Source organism: Cibotium barometz, chromosome 1, assembly GCF_041138505.1.
Source record: "Cibotium barometz isolate CiBa-2024 chromosome 1, ASM4113850v1, whole genome shotgun sequence".
Lineage (NCBI taxonomy): Eukaryota > Viridiplantae > Streptophyta > Polypodiopsida > Cyatheales > Cibotiaceae > Cibotium > Cibotium barometz.
In genome coordinates, this window is record NC_141046.1 from 77,924,461 (window position 1) to 77,942,101 (window position 17,641).

The window sequence follows — 17,641 nt, forward strand, 5'->3', positions numbered from 1 at the left end:
TGGCTTCGTAAATTTGATTAAACTTCTCTAGTTACTGAATGGGAGCTCCAGTTCCATCAAGTTTGGCTTGGTTTTGCCCTTCCATAAGCCTCTAGGTGTGTTATATTTGTCGCAACCCCTCTTCCCATTTCAAATGCCAACTTAAGAATGTCTTCTACTACGTGGTAGGAAAATGTCTTCTACTACATGATAGGAAAATGTAAGGGAGTGGTTTTACAAAACCCTCTATTTTAGGGTTTGTAATTTTTGTCCCATGGGGTGGATTGTGTGTTTCCAATGGAACTTATCCTCAACATGGGGCCGACTTTGAGGTTGCAAGCTTGCTGCAGTGGTGGTTGAGGATACGTTATGTTATAAATGTCTCCTTGTGGATCCCTTTGGTTTAAGGTATTCCCTAACATTTGCTCATTACCCGTCCTTGTGTTCCCTATTCGTGATCCAAATAGAGAAGAACTAGAAAACTTGGTTTTGTGGTGAAGAAGTTTCTCTAATAATATCTATAAGAAGCTGAGACTCGTGTTTGCAGTGTGTGTGTTTGCTACCTATTGGGTGTTTTAAGAAACACCTATCCCTAGGGTAGAGCAAATGATGCATGTCTTGATTACCATCTCGATTGCTATAGCTATGGTTGTTGAGCTACATGCTGGCCATGATCAGCCTAGGATAACTCAATGGTTATGGTTGGGTTTCCTTGGTACCAACAATTATGGTTCCCATGGAACTAGCATTGAGCACAAAATTGTTGCTATCTAGGCCGACACTCCATACTAGTATTATTATTATGCACTAAACCATATATCTTTGTGGAAATAGTAGATGTGAGTGTCCTGCTTTAGTTGTTGGTGGTTGGGGTTGAGGTTACCCCCTTGGGGTTAGCCCTACCACCACTACTGGCCTAATCAGTTGAGCAAGTTTTCAGCTAACTCATCCACTCATGTCCTTGACTAGGACTCTAACTAGAGATTGTTGGGCACCCTTAGCTATGGAGGCTTTGGATGATGCATCTCTTATTTGTTAGTTCTGGGGGATCTATTTACCTCCACTATAGTAGGTGCGAATCCCAGAGTGAAAGTGTGTCTCAAGACCTCATGGAGCTATTCTTATCAAGTAGGTTTAGAGACCTAAACCACTAGCATGCTTTGCCTGTATGCAACATTCAAATGAAAAAATCTTGGTGGGTTCATCAATATTTCCCATGGCTGCGTAAATTTGATTAAACTTCTCTAGTTACTGAATGGGATCTTGAGTTCCATCAAACTTGGCATCATCATTTTGGCTTCCATAACTCAATGGTTGTGGTTGGGTTTCCTTGGTACCAACAATTATGGTTCCCATCGAACTAGCAATGAGCACAAAATTGTTGCTATCTAGGCCGACACTCCATACTAGTATTATTTTTATGCACTAAACCATATCTCTTTGTGGAAATAGTAGGTGTGAGTGCCCTGCTTTAGTAATTGCTGGTTGGGGTTGAGGTTACCCCCTTGGGGTTAGCCCTACCACCACCACTACTGGCCTAAAAAGTTGAGCAAGTTTTGAGCTAACTCATCCATTCTCATGTCCTTGACTAGGACTCTAGCTAGAGATTGTTGGGCACCCTTAGCTATGGAGGCTTTGGATGATGCATCTCTTATTTGTTAGTTCTAGTGGATGACTTCTTTATCCTTGTCTTGAAAATTCTCTATTGGGTCTATTGCCTTGTGGTGGGTGGAAAAAATCATCGAAGATGTAGTGTCTAGACAAATATGTAGTGGCTAGACCTATAGAGATGGTCGTGAAGCCTATTACTCTTGAGAACGATCAATGAGTACTAAATCATCCAGCCTCTTGATGAATGCTCCATCTCATGTGGAAACACTTGGTTCTTGCAATGTAATCCTACATTATTTCTCCCTCCTCTTGCTTGAGGTTATAGATTTGTGCAATGGGGGATCTATTTAACTCCACTAGTAGGTGCGAATCCCACAATGAAAGTGTGTCTCAAGACCTCATGGAGCTAGCCTTATAAAGTCGGTTTAGAGACCTAAACCACTAGCATGCTTTGCCTCTATGCAACATTCAAATGAAAAAATCTTGGTGGGATCATCAATATTTCCCATGGTTGCGTAAATTTGATTAAAATTCTCTAGTTACTGTGAATAGGATCTCTAGTTCCATCAAATTTGGATTGGTTTTGCCCTACCAGAAGCCTCTAGGTGTGTTATATTTGTCGTAATCCCTCATCCCATTTCAAATGCCAGTTTAAGCATGTCTTCTACGTGGTAGGAAAATGTAAGAGAGTGGTTTCACAAAACCCTCTATTTTAGGGTTTGTAATTTTTGTCCCATGGGGTGGATTGTGTGATTCCAATGGAACTTATCCTCAACATGGGGCCGACTTTGAGGTTGCAAGCTTGCTTCACTGGTGGTTGAGGATACGTTATGTTATAAATGTCTCCTTGTGGATCCCTTTGGTTTAAGGTAGTCCTGAACATTCGCTTATTACCCGTCCTTGTGTTCCCTATTCCTCATCCAAACAGAAAAGAACTAGAAAACTTGGTTCTGTGGTAAAGAAGCTTCTCTAATAAGCTCTATAAGAAGCTGAGACTCGTGTTTGCAATGTGTGTGTTTGCTACCTATTGGGTGATTTAAGAAGCACCTATCCCTAAGGGTAGAGCAAAAGATACATGTCCTGATTACCATCTCGATTGCTATAGCCATGATCAGCCTAGGATAACTCAATGGTTGTGGTTGGGTTTCCTTGGTACCAACAATTATGGTTCCCATGGCACTAGCAAATGAGCACAAAATTGTTGCTATCTAGGCCGACACTCCATACTAGTATTATTATTATGCACTAAACCATATCTCTTTGTGGAAATAGTAGATGTGAGTGTCCTGCTTTAGTTGTTGGTGGTTGGGGTTGAGGTCACCCCCTTGGGGTTAGCCCTACCACCACCACTACTGGCCAAAACATTTGAGCAAGTTTTCTGCTAACTCATCCATTCTCATGTCCTTGACTAGGACTCTAACTAGAGATTGTTGGGCACCCCTAGCTATGGAGGCTTTGGATGATGCATCTCTTATTTGTTAGTTCTGGTGGATGACTTCTACATCCTTGTCTTGAAAATTCTCTATTGGGTCTATTGCCTTGTGGGTGGAAAAACTCATCGAAGATGTAGTGTCTAGACAAATATGCAGTGGCTAGACCTATAGAGATGGTCGTGAAGCCTATTACTCTTGAGAATGATCAATGAGTAGTAAATCATCCAGCCTCTTGATGAATGCTCCATCTCATGTGGAGATACTTGGTTCTCGCAATGTAATCCTACATAATTTCTCCCTCCTCTTCCTTGAGGTTATAGATTTGTGCAATGGGGTTCTATTTAACTCCACTACTAGGTGCGAATCCCACAATGAAAGTGTGTCTCAAGACCTCATGGAGCTAGCCTTATCAAGTATGTTTAGATACCTAAACCCCTAGCATGCTTTGCCTCTATGCAACATTCAAATGAAAAAATCTTGGTGGGTTCATCAATATTTCGCATGGCTGCGTAAATTTGATTAAACTTCTCTAGTTACTGAATGGGATCTCCAGTTCCATCAAATTTGGCATCATCATTTTGGCTTTGTTTTGCCCTACCATAAGCCTCTAGGTGTGTTATATTTGTCGCAACCCCTCTTCCCATTTGGAATGCCAACTTAAGCATGTCTTCTATGTGGTAGGAAAAGTCTCCTTGTGGATGCCTTTGGTTTAAGGTAGTCCCAAACATTCGCTCATTACCAGTCCTTGTGTTCCCTATTCCTCATCCAAACAGAGAAGAACTAGAAAACTTGGTTCTGTGGTGAAGAAGCTTCTCTAATAAGCTCTATAAGAAGCTGACTCGTGTTTGCAATGTTTGTGTTTGCTACCTATTGGGTGTTTTAAGAAACACCTATCCCTAAGGGTAGAGCAAAAGATACATGTCCTGATTACCATCTCGATTGCTATAGCTGTGGTTGTTGAGCTACATGCTGGCCATGATTAGCCTAGGATAACTCAATGGTTGTGGTTGGGTTTCCTTGGTACCAACAATTATGGTTCCCATGGCACTAGCAATGAGCACAAAATTGTTGCTATCTAGGCCGACACTCCATAGTAGTATTATTATTATGCCCTAAACCATATCTCTTTGTGGAAATAGTAGGTGTGAGTGTCCTGCTTTAGTTGTTGTGGTGGTTGGGGTTGAGGTTACCCCCTTGGAGTTAGCCCTACCACCACCACTACTGGCCTAAACAGTTGAGCAAGTTTTCAGCTAACTCATCCATTCTCATGTCCTTGACTAGGACTCTAGCTAGAGATTGTTGGGGACCCTTAGCTATGGAGGCTTTGGATGATGCATCTCTTATTTGTTAGTTCTGGTGGATGACTTCTATAACTCAATGGTTGTGGCTGGGTTTCCTTGGTACCAACAATTACGGTTCCCATGGAACTAGCAATGAGCACAAAATTGTTGCTATCTAGGCCGACACTCCATACTAGTATTATTATTATGCACTAAACCATATCTCTTTGTGGAAGTAGTAGGTGTGAGTGTCCTGCTTTAGTTGTTGGTGGTTGGGGTTGAGGTTACCCCCTTGGGGTTAGCCCTACCACCACCACTACTGGCCTAAACAGATAAAAGGCCAATGAAATCTGGGTTTCACCCTTTTAAGATATGAAAATGGAATGCCCTATGCAACAAACTTCAAATAAAAATAGAAAATAATAAAAAAACGCATCCAAGGCTCCAAATTGAATGTTTTTGAGATTGTGACCTTCTAATCAGCACACCGAGCAATATTGGGTGATCCAATAGCTTGGAATGGATAGATGAATGAAGCTAAGCCATAGGCTAGTTCTTGTTATTTAGCGGCCCCAAATATGTTCAAGCTAATAGCTTACCTCAGCCTTGCTAATCATGTGTCATTGGGCCTTGCCTTAGAGAATCACAACTTCCTGATGTGGGTGTGCTAGCTCATTTTTCACCTCCTCACTGCATCGTCACACTAGATTTCTCCTTGCCAAAAGGGGTGAAGGAAGAGCTCTCTTTACCTAGATAGAGGTAGGAGCTCACAAGTATTCTATTGCTAGGGAATGATTGTGGATTTCTTATTGGAAAAAATGACATATGTAAATGACTAGTTTTCACACTAGGCCCGACAAACTTAAAAATGCTCCGATCTATATTACTAGTCTTAAGCAAGTATGTACACAGCTTAGACTTTCCATATTTAACATTTAGCTCAATAAGGCTGTTTTTTATGTTCCAATGCCATCTTACAAAAGACAAGTGCCCGTTTAAGAGGGTAAGATGACAAAGTGCCTTACGGTAAGTCGGGTGGGTGAGCCCATGTTAACCTACATAATAGTGGTAATAGAATGAGTTGGGTGGGTCAAATGACTCCGGTAATTTTCCTTTTGGATATGATAGTTTTTAAAATCTTTTAAATAGAAGTTGATATTCATTGACATGATGTATAAGTATAGCATATAGTGTGCATCTCAAGTTATTGAGATGCACGCTATAGCATATAGCGTGCATCTCAAGTTATTGATGTATTTGTATGTGCCATGTTTTCATTTTAGTTGTTTCTTTTATAATGAGAAAAAGTTTTGAATCTAGTGTCCATAAGTTTTTGAGTTTGGATTAGCCTCTTGGGCTTAGTAATAAAACTCTAGGACCCAAGTTAGAGACCACTCATCCATGCCAAGTGGACTCGAGGCCAAGTGGATAGGGGCCTGATAAGAGATGAGAGATATTTTACACATCCATTTACATGGCTTTTATTGTTTTTAAAACCACAATGATGTCATCTCCTATATGGTTTAGGGAGGAATACTAGTCCTGGTGATTGGACATGTGTCTTGATAGCCATTAGAGAACACACTGATGCCAACAGCAAGTGTCTAATCTCCTAGGCATTTAGATTTATGGGGGCAAGGAGTTCATGCGATACTGATATTGGACTACCTACCTCTTGAGAGATCACATTGATGCCGATAGCAAGTGTCTAATCTCCTAGGCATTTAGATTCACCAATTTGCTATCATTTTTTGACTAAAGTTGACTCTCAAGTTTAAGAGCGCGTGTTCCTTGCTTTTCATACTCACTCATTCTTGAGTTTTTGCCATGCTTAGACATGTTATGCCCTAGTCCATCACTATTTACAATGGTATAGAGGGTATCCATGCCCACTGCCCCTTCATCTCCAAGCTTGAATAAGTTTAGTAGTTTTTGTGGTATTATGTAACTCTCATCATCCTTGGTTGATTGAGGGAATGAATCGATTTTAATGGCAATCTCAAGAGTCATCCTTGGTTGGTTGAGGGAATGAATCGATTTTGATAGCACGAGTCTTCCAAAGCTCTTAAGAGGACATGATGGCCTTCAGATTGAACGTCCATTTAAAATGAATGATACCGTCCAGTTTTCCATCAGATTTGAATAATGGTATGATCTTGTTGAAGTCGTTTCTATTGTTCATTAGATTAGTATCAAGCTCAAGCTTTGATACTATCTAACAAGATACAACATGTAGTGTATGCAAGACAACACTGGAGTATGCATTCTATTTGTGGGGTACAAAACTTAACACAATGATGTATTTTACTCAATGGGCTCTCTAAGCCGTCCAAAGTTTGCAAAAAATAATTATGTAGTTTTGATGTGTTTCATACAGTGGCTGTAAGGTCCACCACCTTGTGGTATTTTTGAAAATGAGAATTTTAAACCCATCAAAACATACCTTACCTTATACCGCTGTACTAAAGAGGGAGGGAGAGAGAGAATGTGAGAAGCTTCATCTTGCGTCCTGCACAGAGAGAGGCTGTCCCTTGCCACAACGCCAAGCCCGCGCGAGAGAGGAGGGATTTGTGCAGACGCCAGAGCCCTCAATGAGGCTGAGATTTTATTTAACGCAGAACCTTTCGTTAACCTTTGGAATCCGGGAGTTTTTTTTCTCTCTCTCTCACACACACACACACACACACACACACACAGAAAACTGATCTGATGTTCTCGCTCTCGGCATGCTCTGTAGGCATCACGAGCGGTCATGGCTGTTTCTTTTTTCGAGCTTCAGAAACTACTCAGGGTTAGCGACAGCAATATCTCAACAATTATCTTCATGTCCACCTCAGAAACCTCTAGTGAGCGAGGTCCAGAGGGCCCTTAAGGTGAGACTTGCCTTTCTCCTGCGGAGCTGCGGCACAAGAAAAACCCTTGCCGTCGCCCACCACCACGTCATCCGAAGTGGCCAAGACGGCAGCCCCTTCCTGGCCAATCTCCTCATCGAACTTTACGGAAAGTACGGCTCCTTGCAAGAAGTACGCTCTGTTTTTGATTCATCGCAGCAGAAGAATGTGTTTTCTTGGACGATGATCATAGAAGTACATGCACAGCATGGGCAGGCAAAGGAATCCCTGACATTTTATCAACGTATGTTGAAAGAAGATGTAAAACCCGACAGAGTCTTATTTCTTTGTGTCCTAGGTATTTGTTCCAATCTAAAAGACCTAGCATATGGGACAGAGATCCATGCTGCCATTGCCCGTGTGGGTCTTGATATTGATGTTGTGGTGAGGACGGCCCTCGTGAATATGTATGGTAAATGTGAAAGCCTCGACAATGCAACTTTGGTTTTCAACAGCTCGGAAGAGAGAGATGCCATTTTGTGCAATGCCATCATGACAGCATATAACCAACATGGTCATGCAGAGGAGACCTTTCAAGTTCATGAGCGAATGCAGCTTGAAGGTTTGAAGCCAAATGAATCAACCTTTGTCACTGTTCTTGGTGCCTGTGGAATCTCGGCAAGTCTGTTGCGTAGTAAAGCAGTGCACGTTTGTCTTATCCAATGTGGTTATGGGTCACATGTAGTGGTTGGAACTGCCCTCATCAACACTTACAACAAATGTGGTAGTTTAGAGGATGCTGGCAAGGTGTTTGAAAACATTCCACAAGCGGATACTATATTGTGCAATACCATGATTGTGGCATTCACACAGCATGGGCAGGATAAGGATGCACTTAATCTTTACCGACGGATGCAGAAACAAGGTTTGAAACCAAGCCAGGTTACATTTGTTTGTAGTCTTTGTGCAGTTACTGAGCCATCTTACTTACCACAGGGTAAGGAGATTCATACACGAGTTATTGAGCATGGATTTGAGTCGAATGCATTTGTGGTGACTGCACTCATCAGCATGTATGCCAAATGCGGAAGTCTTGAAGATGCACAGGAGGTGTTTGACAGAGTGCCCCTGCGGAGTGTTGTGTCTTGGACTGCCATAATTGCAGCATATGCACAAGTTGGGCATGCAGAGGAAGCCTTTCAGTTATATCAACAAATGCTTGCTGAAGGGATATATTCAGATAAGCGCACCTGCAGTACAATTCTTGCTGCATGTTCCTCTCCAGCAGCTCTAGAAGATGGCAAAAGGATCCATGCTAGAATGGTTGATAGTGGGTTTGAGCATGATGTAGAATTACAGACTTCCCTTATCAGTATGTATGGCAAGTGTGGGAGTATCAAGGCCGCAGTGAAGGTATTTGACAAGAAGCATGTACAAAATGTGGGCTTATGGAACACCATGTTGGCTGCTTATATCCAGCATGGAGATGCAAAAGAGGCCATGCAACTTTATCGACGCATGCAAAAGAAGGATCTTGAACCAGACAAGGTGACATTTAGTACCATTCTTAGTGCATGCTCTGTTCTGGCAGATCTACCCGAGGGCAAGGAGATCCATGCAAGCATCAGAAATGCAGGATTGCAGTCAGATGTCATTATAGGGACTGCCCTTGTCAATATGTATGCTAAGTGTGGGAGTCTGGAAGAAGCCCGTAGGGTTTTTGACCAGTTACATGGAAGAAATGCCATTTCATGGAATTCTATGATAGTAGGCTATGCGCAAAATGGGCAGGCTAAGGAGTCCGTGGCACTGTTTGAAGAGATGCGGCTGGAAGGTTTTAAGACAAACAAGATTACTTTTACGAATCTTCTGTATGCATGCAGCCATGCAGGCCTAGTAGAAGAGGCATTGCGTTTCTTTCGCATAATGGATGAAGAATGTAAGCTCACGCCGACTTTAGAGCATTATGCATGCATCATTGATCTACTCGGTCGGGTTGGACGCCTTGATGATGTGGAGAGCTTTATCAAGAGATATCCATTTCAACCAGATTCTGTAATGTGGATGAGTTTGCTTGGAGCCTGCAGAGTGCATGGTGATATTGAGCGGGGAAGACGTGCAGCTGATTGCATTTTTCGACTGGATCCAGAGAAAACAGGGCCTTACGTTCTGATGTCAAACATTTCAGCAGGAGAGGGGAGTTAGAATCTTTTGAGTTCATTTATCAAAGCCGTCGCCCAGAAGAGAGCCTATCAAAGATGATCTTGTTGTGGAGGCACATTGTATGTGTTCTCGAATGAAGCCTTTGCTATGTGCATTGACAAGGCTTTCGATGTGGTCGAAGCAAAGCCTTGCCTGTCTGACTCAAACAAAGCACTTAGAGGGTCACCTTTTCTCCATTGAAGGGTGAAGCATGCTATCACAAGTGATACAACACATGCTTGTAGAATGCTCCAACACTTTTTTAGTGGAGTACCAAGAAGTGAGAGTATGGAATGATGGATGTCTCGAAAACACAAGGGAAAGTAGATCAAATATTTGGCTTTTAGGTTGGAGAAACTTCATAATAAAATAATCACAAAAATAGACCTTTGTGAAACCTCCCCCTTAGGATCGATACAATGTTGACAACCAAAACTTTGACTGGCCTACCACATCCCGTCCTGCAAAAGGCAGGACCAAAAATATGACATTGTCAATGAAAAATCCAGTCAGTAACCCTCGGATTGATCAGTCAACTCTTTAAAATGATGTCATGTCACTCACTTTGCATTAAAAAAATCTGCTTTGGTTGCAGAACCTCCTGCTCATCCACTTTTGTTGGATCCTCATTCATAGGTTGCTCAGGCTATGTCTGTTACAACTCATGGTAGGAAGACTCACACAAAAGGATAGTAAATCCTCCAATGATCTCATAAATGGGCTGAGAAACGACCAAGCAGTTATATTGTAAATTAAATGGATTGAGCGTGTTGCTGATAGCTCATTTAAAGAGCTTTGAAGAAGGCTATTTCTTTGGAACTAGGGTTAATCTTCAGGCATGGCAGCCACTATTATAACCCTTTTCTGCGTAATTTTAGCATCCAGCAGTTTTTAAAAATGTGGTCCAACCAAGTGTTTACATGCTTAAGGGTGACATACTGGCTGCAGATATTATTCACCCGTATGTGGGCTTTCTACATCATGCTGCATCCTTCACGGCATGATGATTTGCATTCTTGCTTATTTGGTCACTGACTCCAAGTTGTCTTGGTTCTCAGCTATTGATATTTCCCCTTGCTGCTGTACTTTTACTTGACCATGCCGAGGCTGGTAGCTTTTTTTGTCCTGGCCCTTTTCACAACGGCTGCCTTCTTGCTGCTAATGGAGGATATCAAGACAATGCCCAACCACATCAGACATGGTGTCACATCATCATCTTGCTGTTCATTGTCATATATCATCATTGTGTATGCTGCTGTTGGTGCACACTTGCTGCTGCTGATGTTGCTTACCTTGTCTTCAGTGGGAAGTAATCAGCAGATGCACACCAGGGGAGTTGCAGGAATGGTTGAACAGATCATATAATGTGCAGTTATTATTACAGTCTAGAGACAGGTCTCACCATGAAAGTTGCTGAAATTTTATTTAGCTGCTGCTGGGAACAGTATTGATGCTGAAGTACTGTAAAGGAGTTCTACAGGAATCTAATGATCATTGTTGTTGTTGTTGCTCTTCTATGTCACATTAGAATGGCTGTTGATAACATGGCACTACAACAAAACTTTGCAGAAAGATAGGTTATGATCCCTGGGCCTAGTCTTGAGCAAAGCTGCCTTTTATCTTGGTTTGTTCATTGCTATTAACACGTATTTTCTCAGTGTATCCCTTCAAGTGTGGAGCTTATTGAAGAGTCCTTTGTATAAGGGCAGACACCGTCTCAGAGGTCTAGCATTCCCCCAAAACAAAATTCATAGTGTTGGTCTCTATAACCTAAACCAGCTTGGATTTTTGAATACTTCGTTTGGATCCAAGATTCTCTTCCAATACCCATCAAGGGTAAGTAAAAGTGCAGGTAGGTTATCAGAATTACCTTTCCCCTAGAGTGGAGGGGGAGGCATACATTATCCTACCTTTTGAACTTGGCCAACTACTTCTACTTCTTCATGAGCCAATAAACAATGTCTTTTGCTGAGGTATCAACATCCTTTGGGCAGTCCAGAAGCGCGAATAATGTATACATTTAAAACAATGATACTCTCTTGCTAGCTCACGCATAGCTTCCAATGGCATGCTAATCATCACCAACCAATTGAGCATGAGGCTACTAGACCTTGCTCCATAGCTAAGCATATACATGAGGTGATCAATCAATTGAACAAATCCCATCTTGTTGAGAAAGGACCGATGCACTCTGTTATAATCCTTCTCCACATCAAACCGAAGAAGCTCCTTCCCCAACACGACATACTAAATGTTCTGCCCATGATTGATCTTTCTTTGATGATAAACCCATGCTATCTAGGAGACACAATCTTGTGCACCATAGAGGTAATCCTCAAATCATCCACCTTCTCTAGAATCGTGTACACCATTGTCAACATTCTAGTGGCCCTACTTGTTTGGCAACAATCAATTTAATGAGCCCTTCTTAACACAAAGCTTTGATTCTAGATGTTTAAAGCTTCTATGTATAATGTAATTCATTGGCATCTTTGAGTCCCCTCATTACTCCAAAAAGAACTCACCATCTCAGAGTGGACACGTGTACATGGGTTGGGTCTTTATATGCCCTGCCTTCTCGGACCCCTCCATTGAAGCCTTTCGAGACTCAAATTTGATTTTTCTTAGTCGCCCTCTTTGCTTACCTTTTATGCTCTCCATCACATATCTTGGCCTATGCGATCGACTTGACTTGTTTCCTTGTCCCCATTTGGTTCCTTATGCATTAGAGTCCTCGCCATTGCTTAATGTGAGGTTTCTTCCCCGTCCACAACATGCTTACCGATCATGTATGCATGTATGTTGCTTCGCACTTTGCAATAAAACATTGGCCATATCAGAGACACATGCATCATACAAAGTAATCTTAGTCTTGTACCCTTCCCCAGCCATGTCAATATTTTCTGCAAGGTTTGTTCTTGGAGTACATGCCTCTTGTAAGGGGCTCTTTGTTACCTAAGGTTTATTGAATAGAATGAAACCATTCAATTTGTTGTTAATTTTTAAATGTAATGCTATTGAAAAGAACATTTGAAGTAAGAAAATAGAGTATGAGCTTATATTAGTGTATTTTGTATATCAAGTTGATTTTAATCTTGTAAAATACATATATTTTGCTAAATTACTACTCTATGAATATTGTTATGCATAAATGTGAAAGATGCGATATATTGTGAGGGAGATTTGGAGAGATATCATCTATTGTGAGAATAAAAGTAACAATAGAAATAAATGATGATTTCCTTCAAAGTGGCAACAAAGGAATTACAAAAATTGAAATAAATACACATAAATAAAATAGAAAAACCATGAGTAGCTACAATGTTCTCCTTGTGCTAAACATTCTAATAAGGTTCTCCTTCTCAAGTGTTGGTTGTAGGGATGAACATATTGTGATTAGCATCTAAGCCAAATATGCATAAATATACAAAGTATAGATTCTTGTACGCACAAATATGATCGACGAGACCTAGCTCTAATTTGAAAATTCTTTGCAAGAGTCACCCTGTACTTCACCCACCAGCATAGAATTCTTTGTCTCTATAACAAACACCTCCATCTGTTCAGCATTAATTACAAGATGCTTAAAAATAGTGGCCGTCAATGAGAGTGATGAGTCTATCCTCTTTGAGGCCATATCTGATATCCCACTTTCATACCTTATAGATCGTTGTGCATCATCATTTATTCCATGGCTTCTTGCCTTCTAGAATACAAATCCACTTGCTTCAAGTGCATGTATTTCTAAAGAGAAGTTGGAGTAGGTGTGGTACACCTATGGTTAGAATTTTCAATGCTCTTCTTGCACTTGCCGTGTTGGCTCTGCCTAACCATCCTTGGCAACAAGTGACCTTACTACTTAGTGGAGTGTATCGTAAATCCTACATTGATTCATGGATATCACTCTCAACAACTTGTTGCACCTCTTGTTCTAATGCATTGGGTTGAGGAGAAATCGGAGTAGGTGTGGTACACCTACGGTTAGAATTTTCAATGCTCTTATTGCACTTGCCGTGTTGGCTTTGCCTAACCATCCTGGCAAGTGACCTTACTACATAGTGGAGTGCATCATAAATCCCACATTGATTTGTGGATATCACTCTCAACAACTTGTTGCACCTCTTGTTCTAATGCATTGGGTTGAGAAGAAGTCAGAGTAGGTGTGGTACACCTACAGTTAGAATTTTCAATGCTCTTCTTGCACTTGCCGTGTTGGCTTTGCCTAACCATCCTTGGCAAGTGACCTTAATACTTAGTGGAGTGCATCGTAAATCCTACATTGATTCGTGGATATCACTCTCAACAACTTGTTGCACCTCTTGTTCTAATGCATTGGGTTGAGGAGAAGTCAGAGAAGGTGTGGTACACCTACGGTTAGAATTTTCAATGCTCTTCTCTTGCACTTGCCGTGTTGGCTTTGCCTAACCATCCTTGGCAAGTGACCTGACTACTTAGTGGAGTGCATCATAAATCCCACATTGATTCGTGGATATCACTCTCAACAACTTGTTGCACCTCTTGTTCTAATGCATTGGGTTGAGGAGAAGTCGGGGTAGGTGTGGTACACCTACGGTTAGAATTTTCAATGCTCTTCTTGCACTTGTTGCCGTGTTGGCTTTGCCTAACCATCCTTGGCAAGTGACCTTACTACTTAGTGGAGTGCATCATAAATCCCATATAAAGAAGGCATAGGTACACCATGGTTAGAATTTTCAATGCTCTTCTTGCACTTGCCGTGTTGGCTTTGCCTAACCATCCTTGGCAAGTGACCTTACTACTTAGTGGAGTGCATCGTAAATCCCACATTGATTTGTGGATATCACTCTCAACAACAACTTGTTGCACCTCTTGTTCTAATACATTGGATTGAGGAGAAGTCAGAGTAGGTGTGGTGAGGATATCTCACGTGCCACCAACTTAGCCAAAAATCCATGGCTAGGATATTTACATTTACAACTTTGCCATTCATCCACCATGATCTAATGTATCGATATTGTGATAATGCCTTCTCTCTTCGGACATAGCAGCATAGTGCCACTGGTGGCATATTTGCTTATGCTCATCTTAAAAGTTCTTCACTAGCACCACTGGCAACATATGTGCTTGTGCTTTCACCTGTGTGGATATCTTGCATGCCACCAACTGAGCCAAAAATCCGTGGCTAAGATATTTCCATCTGTAACTTTATCATTCATCCACCATGATGTAATGTATCGATATTGTGATAATGCCTACTCTTTGGACATAGCACATCACCACTAGGCGGCATATTCACTAGTGCTCATCTTGAAATTTCTTTACAACATATTGCACGGTGTGGATATTTAAGCTTTGCTCTTAGTGAGATGAAAGAGACATGGCCTTCCATTTTATTCTCTAGACCTCCGTTGTAGATCGTCCTCATAGAAATCTAATTTTCTCTAGTCTCATCGGCCATAAAACCTTGGAAATTTAGGAAAGCTCTTATGTATTATAGCATCGTTGCACATTTCCCAAAATAAAACTTGTGCAGAAGTGTCCTCTTCCTTAATTTCAGATGAAGTGATTGTCATGAGTTCTTCTAGACTACAGAGAAACCATTTGTTTAATCATTCAGGGAAGATATTCAATTTGTGGGCAATAATGATAACATAATTAATATTTACCTTGGATCATACACATGAGCTACCATTGTGGTCCATCCTTGTACATGCTTGACATAGTCAAAACACACCTAAGATCTTTTTAAATCTCCATCTCTAGTGCATTACATATGGTTGACAAGGCCAAACGTGCAATTGGCCATGTTGTGGACATTTTAAAAAGTTGACAACACTCTGTATCATCTAGAGGTTATCCTAGAAAGCGGCTTTGCCATGGAAGAACTGAAATGTGCATTGTCTTTTCAAATCTATAATACTTGATTCAACATCGTGGATTCTTCCTTCATTCTTGGAAGCCCTAACCATCATTCTAAATATGTGTAAATAAAGTGTTAGGATGCATTTGTTTCAAAAAATGTGTTGGGATGGGATACATTAATATGTTTCAACATTAAATTGATAAGAAATATATGCTACCTTTGGCGTTGAATTGAGAGGATGCATTTGTTTCAAAAAATTTCCTAGCTCCATATGGATTATGTTTGATCCTGAAAAAACATGCTTTTTCTAATAATAGCATCACATGACCAATGACTTTGTGATGTCCATTTGTATCTTCCTTGGACCAATTGTAGTGACGTTACATCTTGCTTTTTGCACAAGTTACGTAATTTTTTGAAGTGCGCTTCTAGGGTTGTCTCTTTGCAAATCATGGAGATGAACACCTTGATGAATCATTATCCTTGTCATTTCCTTGTCATCAGGCATACAATAATAAATAAAAGCATCACAGAGACCTTTGGTGGATACATGCTTAGTCTTGCAGAGTAGAAGCACGCTAGAGTGCCATATCCTTCTATTGTTATACCAATGGAAGAAAACTTTTATGTGAGCTTTTCTATGGCAATAAATGAAGTAAAAATTTGATTGACGTTTAAAATTTTGAAAGTAAACCTAATGCATAAATAATGTTTAGGTAGCATGAGTGAATATAGGGGTGTGGAAAGATTCTAGGAAAAGGTGCCCCCAGATGTAGGGGAGGTGGCACTAATCAAGGAGAAATCAGTGGGATTAGATGCTTGGCATCTTGTGGATGTAAAAAAATAAATTGAGGCATTGGCCTAATGAGAAATTGCTGGTTTTTGAGTATCCATGCCTACATTAAGCTATTAGTTAATTGTGCACTAATCTCATCTTAATCATCTTCTAATTACTTGCTAATCATGTGTGATTAGTGTATTTGATCCACCATAGCCCACTCTTGCTTACATTTCAACTTGGTATCAGAGCCAAGCTTAGGATCCATCTGATTTTTGAGCCTAATTACCTTGCTAATTACTCTATTGATCATAATTAAGAGTTAATCCATTTTTAAAAGCTCTTTTCAACTAACTTTCTGCACCCCCAGCTGCTGGAGGGGCTTGATCTCCCTCTAGCCTCAACATTAGGCAAAAACCTCTTAGCCACATTTAGGCAGCTTCCCCACGCTTTAGCCTGCCACGTCAGTTTGTCGAATTGTCGCCTGAAGCTGCTGATTTTTGTCGATTTGCAGGCACCTTTTTCTGGAAGAAAATCCTAGATCTACACTCATACAAGGTGAATCAATCTAATTCCTCTTAGCCCTAGGGGTTTTTGGATGCTCTGAACATGCTGGTGGTCTCAGAATCTTGAAATTCATCAAGGAGAAGCTACATCAAGCCCTGCATCAAATCTGCACAAGTGACTTTGGTAAAACAGAGATTAAGCATTCAATGTTTGATCAAACCTTTTGTTTCTTAGCTTGATCCTCTACTAGACTAACTGCCATTGATGCCTTTGAAAGGATTTGAGCTCATTTGAAATCTAAGGCACCAGATCTGGCCTCCCTGTAAACTCTTTTTTTTGCACACAAAATAGGAGATTATTTTACTAATCTCAATGATGATTAATTAGTAATAATCACTATATTTTGGTGCAATTGATGGTTCAAATTTACCATTGGGTATCTGATACACTTCTCTATCACTTTAGATTGCAATTTGGAGATGGTTTAATATCCCAACCATTCAGTACAAATCATTTACCCTTGGCTTTATGCAATTTTTGGTGTATTCATGTTTGTAAATCTATTGTAATCATCATTTAACACCAGATTTGAGTTGTAAAAGGGTTGACACTACCCTTGAATCTTGGATTGGATCAAGATGTAAGACCCCCTTCACATCATCATGAGCACTGCACAAGAAATAGCTAAATTTAACGGGGAGCAGTTCCATACATGGCAAACAAAGACCATGTGTTTACTCATGAGGAAGAATCTATGGGGTCCAATTGAGGGAAGAGATGAATGCCCAGTGGAGAATGGGGAAATTGAGTGGAAGAGCAGGAATGAGAAAGCATTCTACACCCAAGGAGGCATCGCACGAGGACCAGGATGAGGAAGAGGTAGGGGAGGAGGAAGGACCTTCACTTGCCACACAACTGTGGGAAGCCAGGATACATGGCTAGAGACTGCTACAGCAAACCAAATGAAGAAGGATCGACATCGAAAAACTTCATGGAGACTCCTAAGGAAGAGGAGTCAGGACATCTTTTCTGAGAGAGAAAGAGAGAGAAACCCCACAACCCAATGTAACCTGCCCCCCCAATAGAGTAAAACCACCTCTGAGCCACCGATGATGTAGGCCATGTGGTAGATGTATGTGTGAGCACTTTAGTCAAGGTCATGGACACTTGTAGAGTAG

General features: G+C 40.9%; 1 protein-coding gene across 1 annotated transcript; it reads left to right on the top strand.

The window, feature by feature from the left end:
* Positions 1 to 6,756: 6,756 nt before the first annotated feature.
* On the top strand, positions 6,757 to 10,844 carry LOC147642453 (pentatricopeptide repeat-containing protein At4g13650-like). Its single transcript, XM_086806738.1, has one exon. It carries the CDS (start codon positions 7,030 to 7,032, stop codon positions 9,337 to 9,339), a length of 2,310 nt encoding a protein of 769 aa, XP_086662864.1. The 5' UTR covers positions 6,757 to 7,029; the 3' UTR covers positions 9,340 to 10,844.
* The last annotated feature ends 6,797 nt before the right edge of the window (positions 10,845 to 17,641 follow it).

What these genes read in the sequence shown, in the direction of transcription:
- LOC147642453 (XM_086806738.1), top strand. Translation starts at nt 7,030, where the DNA reads ATGCTCTGTAGGCATCACGAGCGGTCATGGCTGTTTCTTTTTTCGAGC.